The 17,079-nt window shown below is 36.0% G+C and overlaps 1 protein-coding gene across 2 annotated transcripts in view; it reads right to left on the reverse strand.

Moving 5' to 3' along the window:
* The window catches only part of LOC150092910 (GTPase Era, mitochondrial), a 178,329-nt gene extending 163,176 nt beyond the window's left edge, over positions 1–15,153 (reverse strand). For both annotated transcript variants that reach the window (XR_016550443.1, XM_090413965.1), the window contains exons 1-2: positions 15,041–15,153; positions 8,940–9,050 (exon numbers count right to left, since the gene is read on the reverse strand). Coding sequence is in view for 1 of the 2 variants with exons in the window: in XM_090413965.1 (XP_090270091.1) it covers positions 8,940–9,050; positions 15,041–15,140 (211 nt within the window). In the remaining variant the exon portion in view is untranslated. The remainder of the gene's footprint in view (positions 1–8,939; positions 9,051–15,040) is intronic.
* Positions 15,154–17,079: the final 1,926 nt, after the last annotated feature.

The raw sequence follows: 17,079 nt of genomic DNA on the forward strand, positions 1-17,079 counted from the left end.
ATGGATATTACAGGAAAAGTATCACTCAGGGTGATATGACAAAAACTCACTCTCAAAGATATTATTTTATATCTATCTGTCAGTTGTCATGGTTAATGTTTTGGAGAGGCTGGTGAGAACCAGGATCCAGAATTAGGTTGGCAACAGTGATATTTTCTTCGATGGGCAGCATGGATTTGCTAAAGAGACATGTTTTAGTAATTTATTAATTATTACAATAAGGTGATGGCTTCATTAAACAAAGGAGATGGGTACACAGTAGTATACTTAGATTTTGCAAAGGCTTTTGATAGATTACTGCATGAGAAGTTGATAATGAAACTAGAGCAGATGAGGCTAGATATCAAACATTTTCTTCGACTGTGCTGGAGATTGGCTATCTGATAGGTATCAGTAATTTGTGTATGGTGAAGCAATATCCCAGAAGAGGAAATTCACTAGTAGTGGCTCGGGGGTCTGTTTTAACCTATTATCCAAATCCCCATCCAAATCTTCCCCAATATTTAACCTATATGTTAATGTTAACAAGGAGTAGAGCAGATGTTCTAACCTTACAAGAAGACTTGAATAGATTCGGTGAATGGGCATGGAAGTGGGGATGACAGTTCAATATTGCAAAATGTAAGGTTTTAAAATTTGGGAAACAAAGATGGGATGTAGAATTAACTCTTGTGGGGATATATTGCTTTAGGAGGTGGAAACAAGAAATCTTGGAGTGATAGTGGATAAGGACCTAAAATTTAAAGGACAAATTGCCAAAATTGTGAGGAAAACAATGAATTTCGGGAACAATGCAGAGGATACTGACTTATAGAATTAAGGAGATTCTGGTTGTTCCATTGTATATGGCCTTGATTAGGCCACATAGGGACTACTGTGCACAGATTTGGTCACCTAGTTTTCAAAAGGACGAAGAGATGTTGGAAAATTCCAGAGTCAATTGACTAAGATAATTTCTGATCTCTGGAATGTGGAATATGAGGAAAGATTGAGAAGATGCAATTTAATGAGTCTAGTGGATAGGAGGAAGAGGGTTGATATAATAGTCATGCAAGTTGATAAGGGGATTGCTATAGGATCAAAGAGGTTTTTCATAAGATGGTGGGAGATCAGGGAAGAACAAGAGAAGCTGTATGAGGGTGTGAGCAAGGGAATGAGAAGCAGGTTTTGGTTTTTTGCATGCATAGTTGTGAATGATTGGAATGACTTGCCTGAGAGTGTGTGTATCATGCCTTAAACACATTCAAATTCTCTGCAGACACCACACTCTCAGAGTCATTGAACTGACTTGTATGACAAAGGGACCTCCTAGATGAGTCATTGACTCCATGAGGTCTTAGGATAATAATAATAATAATTTCTACTTAAACAGTGGATAGAGTAATAGTTAAAAGATTAAGTCAAAAGCCATGAATATTCAAGGTAAGCACTTTTTTTATGCGACTCCCTCCAACAAAAGGTTGTAAATCTATTGTTGGTGGGAGTTACATATAGAAATGAACTAAGCAGATTAAACATGAACTTTTTCAAGCCACTTCAGCCCTCCAAGACCTTGGACCTGAAGATCATCACATGTGTAAGAAGATGACAATGACATACAGAAGATGGCACTACTTCCTGTAGAAAGTTTTTCACTTGCTTACAAAAGTAAATTATACATGACCAGAAATTATATTCTTTTTTAATCGTTATCCAAGTATAAGCAAACAAAGTTTGCATGGGAGGTATCTTCAAGAACAGGCTACTATAGAGAGGATGTTAACTTAATCAATTGCTTTGGTCTCCCATAATGTAAAGCATACTTCCTTTCAGATGTGTATATTACTATGCATTAAGGGTCACTGCCAAGACTGGTTTCAATCTTTATTGAGGTTTCTTCAGACCTAGGAAAATACCAATATTGAATTAATGCAAGTCATATTTTTTCCCATATACAAGTAGTCAAAAGTTGTATTACCTTATTATTAAAATGAGTGATAGCTGTAGAAAGTTTTTTTACTTGGTTATTATGTAAATTATATACTTGACAAGAAATTATTCTTGTTTAATCCATTATCCAAATGTAAGCAAACTCGATATGTGAGTATCTTCATGACTAGGATACTTGTATATAGAGCCTGCTGACTGCACATCAGGTGCCTTGGTATCTCATAATACGTAATAATAAGGTATACTTTTTGACTACTTGTGTATGCGAAAAAATATTACTTCTGCATTAATTCAATCTAGGATCTTCCTGAGTCTAGTTCCTGCTGAAGGGACATCAGTAAAAGTCGAAACTGGTCTGAATAGTATACTCATTCAAAAGGAAGGCAATACTTAGTCTCCCAAAAGGAAGGCAATACTTAGACTAAGTATTGCCTGGTCTCCCTTTGCATTATGGGAGACTAAGGCAATTGATGTATAGTTCACATCCTATATACAAGTAAGCTGTTAATGTACAAACTTTGTTTGCTTACACTTGGGTAACGATTAAAAAGAATATAATTTCTGGTCAAGTATAATTTACTTTTGTAAGCAAGTGAAAAACTTTCTACAGGAAGTAGTACTATCTTCTGTATGTCATTGTCATCTTCTTAAACATCTGATGGTCTTCAGGTCCAAGGGCTGAAGTAATTTGAAAAAGTTCATGTTTAATCTCCTTAGTCCATTTCTATATGTAACTCCCACTTAGTGATTTCTGTGTCACATTGAATTGCGTGAAGTAAGAATATTAGTACTCTAATGAGGCAGAGAGGATGATTGGAGCAGGTGTTTGCAAAAAGGAGAAGAAAAGAAAAAAAAAGATTGCATGGAAGTGAAGAGGTAGTTTGATATTTTTAGAAAGGGCATAATAAAGAAACTGACTCTGCCGAACATTTTGTTGTGAAAACAAGGTGTTTAGTCTGGTAGACATGATTAAGTATATGTTAAACAACCTAGTAATAGAATGAGTCAGAGAGTGTATGATTTTTTTAAGTAAAAAAGAGATCTCTAAAGTGTAGACTTATTTTAGTAGCCCTTGGATCCAATTAGTTTTGTAGATATGTAATTTTATTTAAAATATATATAATGTTTTAGTTCCATTAAATGAATAGTCAATAATTTTTTGGATTCTAAAAGAAACAGAGTTAAAAGTCCTTACACAAATCGGATTGAACTCTTGTGTAAATTACTTAACTCTCGTGTAAAAACAATCTCTTTACAGAGATATAAAGTGCAGCTAACAAGATTTTTAAAATAACAGGAACAGCTGACAGTAATAGTAAATAATAACAGAATGTCATGTCATACACTGAGCACCACCAAATAACCACATCTATAAGAGGCATATGATAGATATTTGTTTTCAGAAGAGTCAGTACAGTAAGTGTATACAGCATTTTAAATTATTTTTGCACTTCAGATAGTCTTTGCACATATACAACTATGTAAAATATCTTTTACAGCAAGTTCTATAATGTGCATGGCACAATTAATTAAGAAACATTTTGAAATCGAATTTCACCAAATTCATTAACATTATTGTTTTCTTCAGTTGACATATCTTCAACAGCTTTTACCATATTTCTTGTACTGTCGGTCATAACTGAATCGAACTACCCATATAACCATTTTGTTGATGTCATCCACCACAAGAACAAGAAAATAGTCTCCATTGATAAACTGAACATTAATGCCAAGTACAGATCCATCAAGATGCAATGCAATGCCTATTTTCAACAAGAATAATCTGCCTTGGAGCTCTGCTAATAAGTTTCACAATATATGATGCTTTTTCATCGACTAAGTTTGAAACTTTCTTCTGGTGCAATGAAATGCTGAGCACTTTTTTTTTTTTTTTTTTTTTTAATGGAGTCTATGATTTTGCAAAGGCCACTGTCTCTACCGCAGAAAATGGTCTTCCATTTACAGACCATTTCAAGCAAAGTATCAATAAATATCTTTGAATCCATTTTAATGTTGTTTGTTTGTTCGACGAGCTCTTCTAATCCTATGACTAGGTCCAATAATCTCGCACCCCTAGTCCCCTCCATCACATGCTGCCTCAAGTAATTCTCTCTCAGTAGGTGTATAAATTCCATTTCCTACCTGCCTTGTGATCTTACTCGTTGTACTAATTTGTCGATGCATGTCATCCAGATCATCCATGGAACTCCCTGGCCTACTGTATATTGTCTTTTGGTATACTGTATATAACTTTTGGTAAGGTTGCACTAACCAATGACAAAAAATCCTCCCTCTTGTTCCTGATATTTCTGCATTAGTATATAGAAACTGCAACATTCCTTTAAATGACTACCCTATTCAATATTTTTGCTTAAGAGGCTAGATTCTGCACTTGGTCATTCTCACACTCACTTGCCTTGGGTGCCTTCAGACAAACTCACCTGCAAGTTTTCCTGAATTTGAGCTTCAGCATGCTCAGTGAACAAAGCTCTCTCTCTCTCTCTAGACATCTAACACCAAAACCATTTAGGTGCAGTCAGACAACATTATACAAATTCTTCTTTCTGTCAACAACAGACCACAGATCCACAAATCCTAGATCATTCCTTCCATACCCTACATATTGATTCATTTGCTGCCAATACCCCACTCTCCTTAGTTTGTCTCTATTATAGCGTGGCAGGAGATTTACAATCTTCACCTTCTCACTCTTCAGTTCTGCTTCTTCTAACAACTCCTTTACACCCTCCCTCATAGAATAATTCTTGCTTCTCAAATCATTTGAGTCAACCAAAACAATCAGTTCTTTCACCTTACCTTTTTTGCATCCAAATAGCATGACTAATACATATATTTTTGAACCAGAGAAACATGATTTTGTTACACTTTCATTATGTACTCTCGTGGTCATTGAGTCTCCATACATAATTTTCTCCTTATCTTGTTTTTCCTTGTTTGTTTGCTCAGTCTTAATTATTACTTCAAACCACCTGCTTTTTTTCTCTTCTCAGCCCTGCTAATTTCTTGCTGCTTCTGCAATTTTTCAATTTCACACTTCTCCTGTGAAGGATAACATTCAAGTGTGTTATTTCTTTATTTATGTCCATTTCATTCTCCTCTATTTCCATGGCTGAACATTCAGCATTAATTCTGACATTTTCCATCCTATTGTTGATGCTGTCTGCTCTATTAACATTTGCTCTGTTCTTGTCAGCTAATAGGCACTCACTTTTGAAACATTTAATACATGCTCTCTCTCTCTCTCCAGTTTCAATTTCCTTCCACATATCTTAATTTTCGTGACAAATACATTTCACACACACACACTGCACTGCAAAAAATCCTGCAAATTCAAATCAGCCGACAGTGGCTTTTGCTGCTATTGTTCTACCACACAGTGGTGCCATACCAATAATATCATATTTACAAAATAAATGCAAGGTTTACTTAAAAACTAAATAACTCAATCACACACCCATTTAAAACAAAAAGTACAATAAGTTAACCTGACATTATCGACTAAAATATGAAAAAATTACTTATCCTTCGGAAGTGCTAATAACTATGCAACACACAATACGTATCTGCCAGTAAAGCTTGGTTTCTGATAAACTGAAAATTCAACGTGACCAGTGGAATTGCGAATTATTATGGTAGCCAAAAAGGATAGTTGGTTATTGGATTCACATTCAATAGTGAACTTGATAAAGGAGTACAAAGATTTTATTTTCTCTAGGAACTGAAATAATTTTCATTCAGTGTGGGACCAGATTGCAAATATATCATTTACAAAAATGTAACCATATATGAGGCTGAGGGAACAGTGTCAAAAGAGTTTTTTTTTCTAGATGCTCCATGAAATAATCAGTTAAGGCTGGTGAGACAGGACTGCCCATTGCTGCTCCTATTTCTCTGAACAACTTATTATACCATGTAAAATAGCCTGCACTGATGGTAAATGTAAATAGGTTGATAATGTCTTCTGTGAAATCAGATTGGAAAAATTGAAGAGTCTCTTGTAATGGTATATTGGTGAATATGGAGACTATATCAAAAGAAACCAACTTTAGACAAAACATTTAGTGTTCATCATTTGTCAGTGGTCTGTTCATTAAATTTATAATCCAGCTGTTGCAGTTAAATGCAGTTATTGGTTGAATATTGTGGTGGCTTCTTCCTTCTAATATTTCAAACTTATAAATTAATCTATGAACTTCCTAAAATGTATAAGGAGCAACCCACTATGACCAAGAGTGGACTGTATTGGTTTTCCAACTTACTACTATGCAAAACATCTCTCTTATAAACTTCTCACTAGAATCTCACAAGCCATACCATCTCTTATATCAAAACAGTCTTCACTTCAAAGAGAAAATAAAAGATCTACATTGGTCTAAAAACATGATGTAGTCTCCCTATTTACCAAATTATTACCATTACAAAGAGACTCTTCAGATTTTTCAATCTAATTTCCGAGAAGACATTGCCAACCTATTTAAATTTACCATCAACACAGGCTATTTTACATGGCATAATACGTTGTTCAAACAAATAGAAGGAACACCAATGGGCAATTCTATCTCACCAGCCTTAACTAATTATTTCATGGTGCAGCTGGAAAAAGAACTCTTTGACACTATACTCCCTTAGCCTCATATATGATTAAACTTTGTTGATGATATATGCTGATTGGAAAAAAGTCAACTTACACCCTATGAGCAAGGTGCATCGCGTCATGTAACGAGTCACATATCTGTAGCCAGTATAAATTGGAGAAATATGATGCTGCTCCCAATTAAGTGCAAATGTGTCTGGGTGAAATGGCTGCGAGAAATGTACTGACAGAGTCTGAAACAGGCCCTGTGATAGGATGCCATGTTGTACGCCTATCTGTTTGACAAATTGTTGACAAACTGGGCCATCCTAGGTCAACAATCAGTGATACCATATCAAGATGGAAACACAGGGAGTCAATCACAAGTGCTATCCTCAGTGGACAATCCACGACACTCACCAAACATGACCATAGAGTGCAATGAAGAATAACATGTAAAATCCACATTCATTGGCCAACACATTGAATGTGGAGTTCCGGGCATCGACTGGAACATGAATCAGCACAAAAACATTCAGAACCAAAGCTCACAACATGGGTTTCCATGGTAGGACCACAATATGCAAGTCCCACATTACTCGAACCAACATACAGCTTCATCTTCAGTGGGGCAGTGTTATGGAGCAATAAATTACGTTACACCCTCCATTAAGCAGATGGATGGGTGTGGGCGTGATGGATACCCGATGAATGTCTCTTAACAGAGTGCATAACCCCGACTATGAAATTCAGAGGCGGGCGGTGTGATGGTATGGTCCTGTTTTTCCAGATTTGGTTAGTTTTTCCTGTTTGTGGTACCATGAACACTAAACTCTGAGAGGTATCTGAACATTCTGGAAAATGCAATGCTTCCTACTTTGTGGCATCTCTACCTAACTGATCATTGTCTCTTTTAACAAGACAATGCTCCATGTCATAAGGCTGCTGCTGTAACTGCATGGTTTGTGGATATGAACGTCACCACACTTGATTGGCCTCCACAGAGACCTGATCTCAACCCAACTGAACACCAGTGGGATGAACTGAAGTGTCAGGTTAGGTCAAGGGACATATGTCCCACAACAGTCCAAGACCTCATTACTTGCCTATAGGAAGAATGGTCCAGAATTCTCTTGATCATTATCATACAATTGTGGAAAGTACCCCGTAGGATTGCTGCAGTTATCAGAGTGAAAGGAGATACTACATCTTACTAAGGTGGGTGCCATGGCTGTTTGTTCCTCACACTATGGTGTCTATTGAATTCTTTCCAAATGGTGTATTTGCAATCTGGTCCCACATGGAATTAGAATTACTTCAGTTCCTAGAGAAAATAAACTCCCTTATCAAGTTCACTATTGAATGTGAATCCAATAACCAACTTTATCTTTTTGGATACCATAATAATTCATAATCTCACAGGTCATGTTGAATTTTCAATTTATTGGAAGCCAACCTTCACTGGCAGATATATTAATTCATTCTCCCACCATCATTCATCAAAAAAATGGGTATTATCAAGAGTCTTTTACACACATTGCTAATCCCCTTAGATGAATTGAATAAAATTAAAAGGCAATTTGATATGTAATGGATACAACAAAACTGCCACTTATAAAAGTATTGATAATTATCATCCTTCTGCCAGACTACAATCTGATGTGAAAGATTGCAATACCCTTAAAGAAACAAGGATTCAATTCAATCTATATGCTTCCTTCAAACTGTCAACAAAAGATATATTACCACCTCTTTCCTTACCAGGTGTCTATCAAGTATCCTGCTCATATCATCTTTCCTATTTTGGACAGACTGGCCATTCTGCCTTAATTACAACTAAAGAACATCAAGACTATTTCAATTGGGTTGCAACTTTTCGACAACTCATATAGCAGAGTATATAAGTTCTTTTCGCTATACCCTTTGGTATTAATTTTTGGTCTAGCTACTCACTGATGAAGCCTTAATAAAGGCTGAAACCAGTCTGGGTAGTGACCACCCACCATAATGTAATAACAGCATACATTTCCTAGGAAATGTGTTTTTACATTATGGAAAATACCAAGAATAGCGATCAGAACTTTTACCATCTTTGCGTGTTGCCTGAGTTTGTACTACGTACTAGGACTACTTGCATTAGCTCATGCTAGTAATCGCCAATACTTTTATAGTTTACTATATTCAGCATGAAACTCTCTGATTCCAATCTTTGAGTTTCTTATTCGGTTTTAAAACAATGTGGGATTTAATATCCCCTTAATTTAAATCACTAACAATAATCACTAACAATTTAGGAACCTCTACCCTAGAATTTGAACTAACCAAACTCACCATTGAGGACATATATGTTTGTGTGAGCATGCATAAAAATGTAAAAACATTTAATAAATACTAGCAGACTATACGAATAACTTACTAGATGTTTTAGGAACATACTTCTCAAATGCACATCCATCATCAAAATGTGTATCATAAAATTTTGTAGAGGTAAGAAAGTTAAATCTTTGGATAATTCCAGAGATATACACTGAAATGAGAAAATTTTGCATGCTAGTATATAAATTCTCTATGGAAATTCTCTATAACTGTAAGAACAATTTTAATAAAAATTTGATATTCCTTATATTTTACTTAATAATTTAGTAAAATTATTAATTAAAATAATAATTATTTTATTAATTATTTTGATAAAATAATTAGTGAAATAAAAGAAACTGTCATTATTCACTCCAACAGAAAAATGTGTAGCAAATGTCTTTTGTTAGCTGTTACAACACTATTATCATTAATAATTTAATAAATTATATCATATTAATTTATTAATTATATTAATATAAAATGTTATATACTAAGTTAATAAAAATATAATTAATTAATAATTTATATCACACATGTGGCTTGGGTAGGACTGGTGATAGACCTAAAAGTGAACTGCTGCATTTACAAATGCCAGAAGTATCGTTAGAATAAATGAAACATGGTTGAATGAAGATGATATCCTAACAGGAATAGAAATGGAAGGGTATGGTATTTTTCACAAGGATAGAAAAGACAAGAAGGGGGGGGGGATTGCTGCTGCTGATGATAGCAGGGGAATTATGTCCACATAAAGTAGACACAAAAGAGGAAAACAGTAGCAATTGTTATGAGACTATATGGCGTTTGAGGTGGAAGTTGACAGGAAGACATATTTAGTTGGATGTTGCTATAGGCCAGGAAATGTGGAGGGATGAAGAAATGTATAAACAACTTGGGTTAGTGAACAAAGGAAGGGTGATTATTAAGAATGATTTTATTTATGGCACTACAGACTAGAATGAAAAGCAGGGGTGCACCGGCCATACATGCAATGTATGCTATGCACACAGGAGCCAGGATAATAAAGGTGCCAAAGAGGAGGAAATACTTAAAAAAACGTTTTTTTTTAAGTGATTTTTTATTGGAGGGGGGGTGCAAACTAAAGTTTTGCACACAGGTGCCAGACACTACTGGTATGCCCCTGATGAAAAGACAGCATTTGGGAATAAGGAAAATGATTAAGTTCTTGAGAGAAAACTATCTCAGGCAGCATGTAAAAGAGGGCATGTAAGGATTGAGAGTTTTAGATCTGATCATTTCATCAGAGGATATAATTGTGAGTAGGGTTTCACACTTTCCTCCAGTTGGTGAGAGTAATCGTGAAGTGATAACATGGGTTGTGGCCAGCCATATGCAGACTTCTATGAGGAAAGGATATATGTGGAAGTACAAGGCTGGTGATTATGAGAAACTCAGGAGACAGCTTGAGGCTATAGCATGGAATGAGGAGTTGGGCAAAGGGAATAAATGATGCTTGAATGACAAAAAATACATATGACAAAATGACAAAAGATACATAACAGTATCGATGTGTGAATGTATTCCAAAAGTCAAGAGGCTGAATAAGATAGGCACAAAATGGATGAATGAGAGGATTAAACATGAAATCTGGAGGAAGAAGGCACTTCGGGAGGTAGTACAAGATGAATAATGGTAATAATAAATTACATAGATAGCATAAAGGGCAAGCCAGGAGAGAGTGAATCAGCAAGGACAACAAAAGTGCAGTATAAGCAGAAATTAGAAAAGGAAAAAATTATTATTGCAAGATGATGTTAATGGATGAAAATGCTAAAATAGTAACTGCTGCAGAAAACATTGTTGAGGTATTCAGTGATCAATTTATAATGGTTTTCATCCTCATCAAGTTGAAATCATGAGGAACTTATTAAGTGTAGAGGATAGAAGAGGATGGCTTAATTGTCAGTGAGTAAGAGGCTATGAGGAAATAAATAAACTTGACATCAATAAGGCAATCGGATTCAATGAAATATCACCATGTGTCTTAAGGGAATGTGTTCAGGGAATTAGCAGTAGCATTGGCATGCCTGTTTAATATTGCAACACCACAGGTACCGAGAGAGAGAGAGAGAGACAGAAAGATATTAAAATTGTTCTGCTGCATAAAGGTGGTGTTAACACTGTGATACAAATTTTAGGCCAATCTATATATCTGGGATTGTGATGAAGGTACTAGAGAGATTGGTGAGAAGTAGGATACAGAAATCGGCCAATAACAGTAGTATTCTCTATGGCTGTCACATGGGTTTGTTGAACAGAGATCATATTTTACTAACTTACTTATGTACTATAACAAGGTGACAACTGTCTTGAACAAGGGAGATGCATATACAGTAGTATACTCAGATTCTGCAAAAGCTTTTGGTAGACTGAATCATAACAAGCTGTTAAATAAATTGAAATCGATGGGACTGGATTACAGATAGAGTTGGGTTGGTGACTGGCTGTCAGATAACAGAAAGTTGTATATGGGAGTGTGAGAAGGTCACTAGTGGTGTGTTGCAAGGGTCAGTTTTGTAACCAGTGTTGTTCAATTTTTATATTAATAACATTGGGATGGGTTTAACTGGTGATATGCAGCTGTTTGCAGGTGATGCAAAATTGGGGTGAGCAATGCAGAGTCAAGCAGATATTATGGCCTTACAGGAGGATGAAGAGCTTGCAAGAATGGGCAAGTAAGTGGAACTATCAATTCAATGATGCAAAGCATCATTTTGAAATTTGGTAAGTAACGATGGAATGCAAAGTACTCACTTGGTGGGGAAACTTGAAAGAAGGTAGAGAAGATGAGAGATCTGGGAGTGGTGGACAAGGACCTGAAATTCAGGGATCACATTGTACAAGTTGTGAAGACGTCAAGTTGGATAATGGCAATGATGTGAAGGACCCTGACATGGAGAAACAGAGGCTATGATGCCACTGCTGTATAAGGTCTTGATCAGGATTATTTGGATTATTCTGCACAGATTTGGTCACCAGGTTTTCATGGTGATATGGATATGTTAGAGACCAAGGGAAGTTTCACAAAGGTAGTCAGTGCTCTTTGGAATGTGGAATATGACGGCATTACAGATTGAGAGAACGTAAATTGCAAAGCCTCATGAACAGGAGGATGAGGAGGGGGGGGGGTATGATTGACACATAAGTTAGTAGGGGTTATTATCAGGTTAGCATGGTCAAGATTTTTCATACAATGGGAGAGGGATGTAGCACAAGAGGCCATCCTTGAAAACTGTATAAGGAGGGTGTGAGCAAATGAGGGAGGAGCAGGTTCTTTACATGGAAAGTGGTTGGTGAGTGGAATGCATTGCCTGGGTGTGTTGTGAATGTAGACACATTGAATCAGTTAAAGGCATGGTTGAACGATCTTTGTGTGTGATAGTGTGTATCTCCCATGATGAGTCTGACTCCTGTCAGATGTTAATAATAATAATATAAAGAACTGCCACCGTATTTAAATACTGGTTTATAGTACTAAAATGACAATCAATATGATAAGGTGATATATTTTTATAATTTCATGTAAAAATAACAAAATATAAACATTATGAAGCTGATGATGAAATTTCACAGCTCGATATTCAAGTGCCGTGAATTTTCTATTAACCTATTAAATCTCGTTTTACTTGAAAAACTGTTCCAATCTGACACCTAAAACACAAATATTAAAAGATACAGAGAACACATAAGCAATTATTTCACATTTAATTAACATGCAATTTTCATAACACACGAGTTTTTTTGTTACATTTTATTTGCATTAACAGTACAGTGAATTAAAAAAAAAATTAAACTATTATCCTATAGGGTGATTTGGCAAAAACCTAGCAAATTTTCAAACGTTCCTAGATCAATCTAAAAATAAATAAATTCCAGTAGGTGTATGAATCATTTTCTTGGTAGAAAAATTCAACAACCTCATATTTCACCAATAGGCACCTACCTACCTACCTGCATCATCCTTCCTGGTGTTCAAATGCAACCAATTCCATGCATATAGCTCTTTTAGCAACATATTGCAAGTATCCACATATGGTGGAAAGTAATTAAGTTAAAAATGATTATTAAAAAAATAAAACAAGTGAAACACGAACCTCAAACCTTAATTTTGCCAGCACTAAATAATGACTGATATCTATTTCTAGTCCTCTCTGAACTTTAAACATCTTGGGAAGGGCCACTTTATGGGAAGGGGCACTACCCAGACCAGTCTGAGTAGTGGTCCTTCCTATAATGCACACAATTACACACATCTGAAGCTAGACCAGATCTTAGGTATGCTATGGCTGTTATGATGGTTATTCCTGAAAGTTTCTTTTTTTGTTTCTGGAAGAACTGCAATTTGTATATTTAATTCATTTAAAATGTTATCTAATTCTTCTCCTTTATGTGCTATGCTTCTAATGTTCCATATAGCATATTTCACCATGTGTTTCTTTTTCCCAAGTTACTTAACCTTTTAAATTTTGCAGTCTTTCACCACGTTTTCTGTCTAGTTTAGATTTCTTTGAGACTTGAAAGTAATATCTGTTCCCCTATGTCAAGTCACTAATATGACAAGTATCCTAGTAATGAGGATACTAGCTCAGGGCAAGTTGGCTTGCCTTTTTAGGTAGTGAAAACTACAATTTCAGAGAAAAGCAAGCATAGCCACATGTCCTCAAATTGCTCTAATAGCAAAGATTGGATGGACTGAGTAGACTGGGTGGGAAGCAATAAGAAGTAGAAGAAAGCAGAGGGGGAGTAGAAGACCAGGTATAGGTATCCACTAGGATACCTATCCAAAGGGCATGCATTTTATTACTTCATTTTATTTTTATTTCATTACTACTATTATAATTATTAAATAATATCAATAATAGTAGGCATACCCAGCCATAGGAAAATTGCCTTTTCCTGAGGTATACTAATGTCACTAAAATTTTAAAAGGGATGAGCAAGTACTTAAAGTTTAGGAAACACTAAAATTCTTAAAATAAATTTAAAAAAATGCCAGAAAGAAATTAAAACTGACTAACATACAGTACAAGAATTTTAATACTTGGGAGCTAGTGTTGACAATGAAGGAAGAACTGAAAGATATAACACAAGCCTAATGAAAGTGAATACTGTTTTCAGAAGAATGAATAATATATAGAAATGATCCATATAATAAAGCCAAAAAAAAAATTATTTTCAATAGAAATATGAAGGTGATATTATTATATGGATTAGAGACACAGAAACTGACAAAGAAACAGGAAGCCCAATTAAACAATTTTCAAACAAAGTGTTTGCATATTATAGAATACTTTTATTATTATTGTTATTATTCAGGCTTCCATGGAGTCAAAAGATTCATTGTGGGAGGTCCTTCCTAGGAAACACAAAGTCTAGCATACCACTCCTTGAACTCATTGACAGCTGTTGCTCTCACTACTCTATCAGACAATGTATTCCACCGTTCAACCACCCTCCATGCAAAGAAACCACTCTTAACCCTCTTGCTCACAGCTTCCTTTCATCACTTCCAGGGATGGCCCCTTGTCCTCGCTCCTTCCCGCTGTAGGGAGTGTTAAAGATATTGGACCTGGACTTGCCTTTTGAGATGGCGAGTGCACATGGTGTGGATGAAATCGAGTTTGAAAAGGGGAGCAGGTGTGTAATGTAGCATCTCACAATGAGTTCCCTGGATGTCTTTTGTAATAATATCAATTTACAAAAGTCATGACTTTAAAGCCACTTATTTGAGAGGTGGAATATTTTTCAGAAGACGTATTTTCTTTAACATAATAGGATTTCTCAACGAATCCCACAAGTAACTGCTATAATAGCTGATAATGGTGAATATAATAATCCAAAATACAAAAATCGGTTATAAAAATAGGATGGGACGCGAGTCTTGTTTCAGAAACCTTCACAGAAATCTGGGAACAAATGGTCACCTTAATATACTGCCCAAATGGCTCCGATAATCACCTGAAAAATGTTCGCTTTCAAACAGACCGCGATATATTCACGATGTTACAAATTCATTTAATTGGCACTATTGGTATAATAAGACTCGCATTCATATCTTTCCATTACATAGACTTCATACAATAGAGTACGAAGTCTGTGTAATGGAAAGAAGAAAACATCTCTCAATTGACTACTTACTTAGATAAGACTTAGGTGCAATATTAAGATTTGTAGTTAAGATATTATTAAAATTCAAAAATAACCACTTCGAACAACAACAGTACACGGAAAGCGCCATGGTTTATATTAACACCCCCAAACGAACCTGAATGTAAACTGGAATATTTCAAGTAAAAAAATTAATAGTTCTACAATTTCAGGATAGACATCAATACTCCTAGAGCTCCATGGGATTGTTAGAATTTTCAATAGAGTGCGTAAATCAAATCAAAATATCAAAAGTAAATTCCCTGAAATCCTTTCATTGTCCAAAGGAAGGAAAAAATTGTTTTAGCCCTAATATTCAGGATCTCTAGGCTCCAAGCTTACCAGTTTCACAGGTGCCTTTCTCAGATGCCAGATTAGCAGGGTTTTTACTCCCGGAAGCTCGGGTTTTCCCGCATACAGTCAAATTGGCCTTGAAAGCATACGCAATTTTCAGATAAAAATAGTAGTGGTGGAAGGTAGTAGACGGGTTGGTGAAGATGGTAGCGGCAGTTTGCTGAAGTTGGTGCATTAAGTGGTGGAGACGGAGAATTGTAGAGTGCCCCCCCCCCCTAGATAAGTCATTGGAGGTGTCACTTAATATTATTATTATTCGTGACACCTCCAAGGAATCCGAAGATTCATCGAGGAAGGACACCTACTATATAACTGTCTCCACCACTACACCGACCTCTACTAGCAATCATCTCCAGCAGCACCATCTACCCACCACCACAACTAGAAAATTTTTGTCTGTAAATTGCGTGTGTTCTGAAGGGACGATTTGTCTTTACGAGGGATGAAAAACCCGAGTTTCCGGGAGAAAAACCCTGCTACCCCCGTATGAGATCGGCTAACTCACCTTCGATTGAAAAAGTCCACATAACGATTCCTCCCGTCACGACGAGAATCGAACTTAGGCTTATTCCAATCGAAGGGTGCAGTGCACCGGCGTTCTTCCAATTGCGCTACAGAGGCATTCAAAACTAAAATAATACGTCTGTTCTTATCAAAAGTCCAATCTACACCTTTCTCTCTCCTCATTCGATCTCCTCCAACCCATCATCATAAGAAAGATAATTATTAAAACGATGTTCTTAATCCTAATTCTAGTCGTTTGTACCTATTCATGTACATATATGTTCTTAACTCGAATATACTGAACTCAGTGCCAGATTTACGTATAAGCTAAAAAAGCTACAGCTTAGGGCCTCGCAATCTGTCGGGGCCTCAAATAAAAAAACAAAAAGACCAGCTCATGTAATTTAAAACAGTAGGTGGCCTCTGGGTTTTGTATAGCTTAGGGCCTCAGCAAGTCTAAATCCGGCCCTGAGTCTGAACTGCTCGGTTCAGAGCTACTTGCTCGAATATAATTCAAATAACATGTCAGTTTCATTTATGGCGCTTTCCGCAAGACTCTGTGCTTGGCCAATTATTGTTTAATTTGTATATAAATAATATAGAAAATATCTTGAAGGGAGTTAATCAATTTTTGCTGATGATGCAAAGTGGGTAGCGACAATTAATCAAGATGAAGTGGAGAGTTTGCAGAATGATTTAAATAAGCTGGTAGTATGGGCAAAAGATGGTGATTATCACTTCAATGTGAAAAAGTCTAAAGTTATGCATTTTGGTATTAAAAGATTACAAGATATGTACAACATTTGTAGACTATATTCCAAGAGACTGATGAAGCTAGAGATGTGATACAGAGGTGGATATAGAGTTGGAGTGCAAAGGGAATATTGTCCAAAATAACAACTGGATTACTTGGCTATTGAAGAATACACTGACATGCAGAGATAATGAAGTTATTATTCCTCTTTATAAGACGTTGATACGTCCACATCTGGATTGTTGTGATCATGTCTGGTCGACTGGATTATGAAGAGATCAGAAACTGATAGAAAAATTTCAGGGGTGACTGACCAAGTTGGTGAATGGCGAAAGAAATGCCCCTTGCATTGATAGATTGAGAGTTTGTGGATTACATAAGTTGGTTGATAGGCGGAGAAGAGTTGATTTGATATAAA

Source organism: Typopeltis vanoorti, chromosome 24, assembly GCF_054136105.1.
Source record: "Typopeltis vanoorti isolate ZY-2024b chromosome 24, IOZ_Tvanoo_1.0, whole genome shotgun sequence".
In the NCBI taxonomy this organism is placed as follows: domain Eukaryota; kingdom Metazoa; phylum Arthropoda; class Arachnida; order Uropygi; family Thelyphonidae; genus Typopeltis; species Typopeltis vanoorti.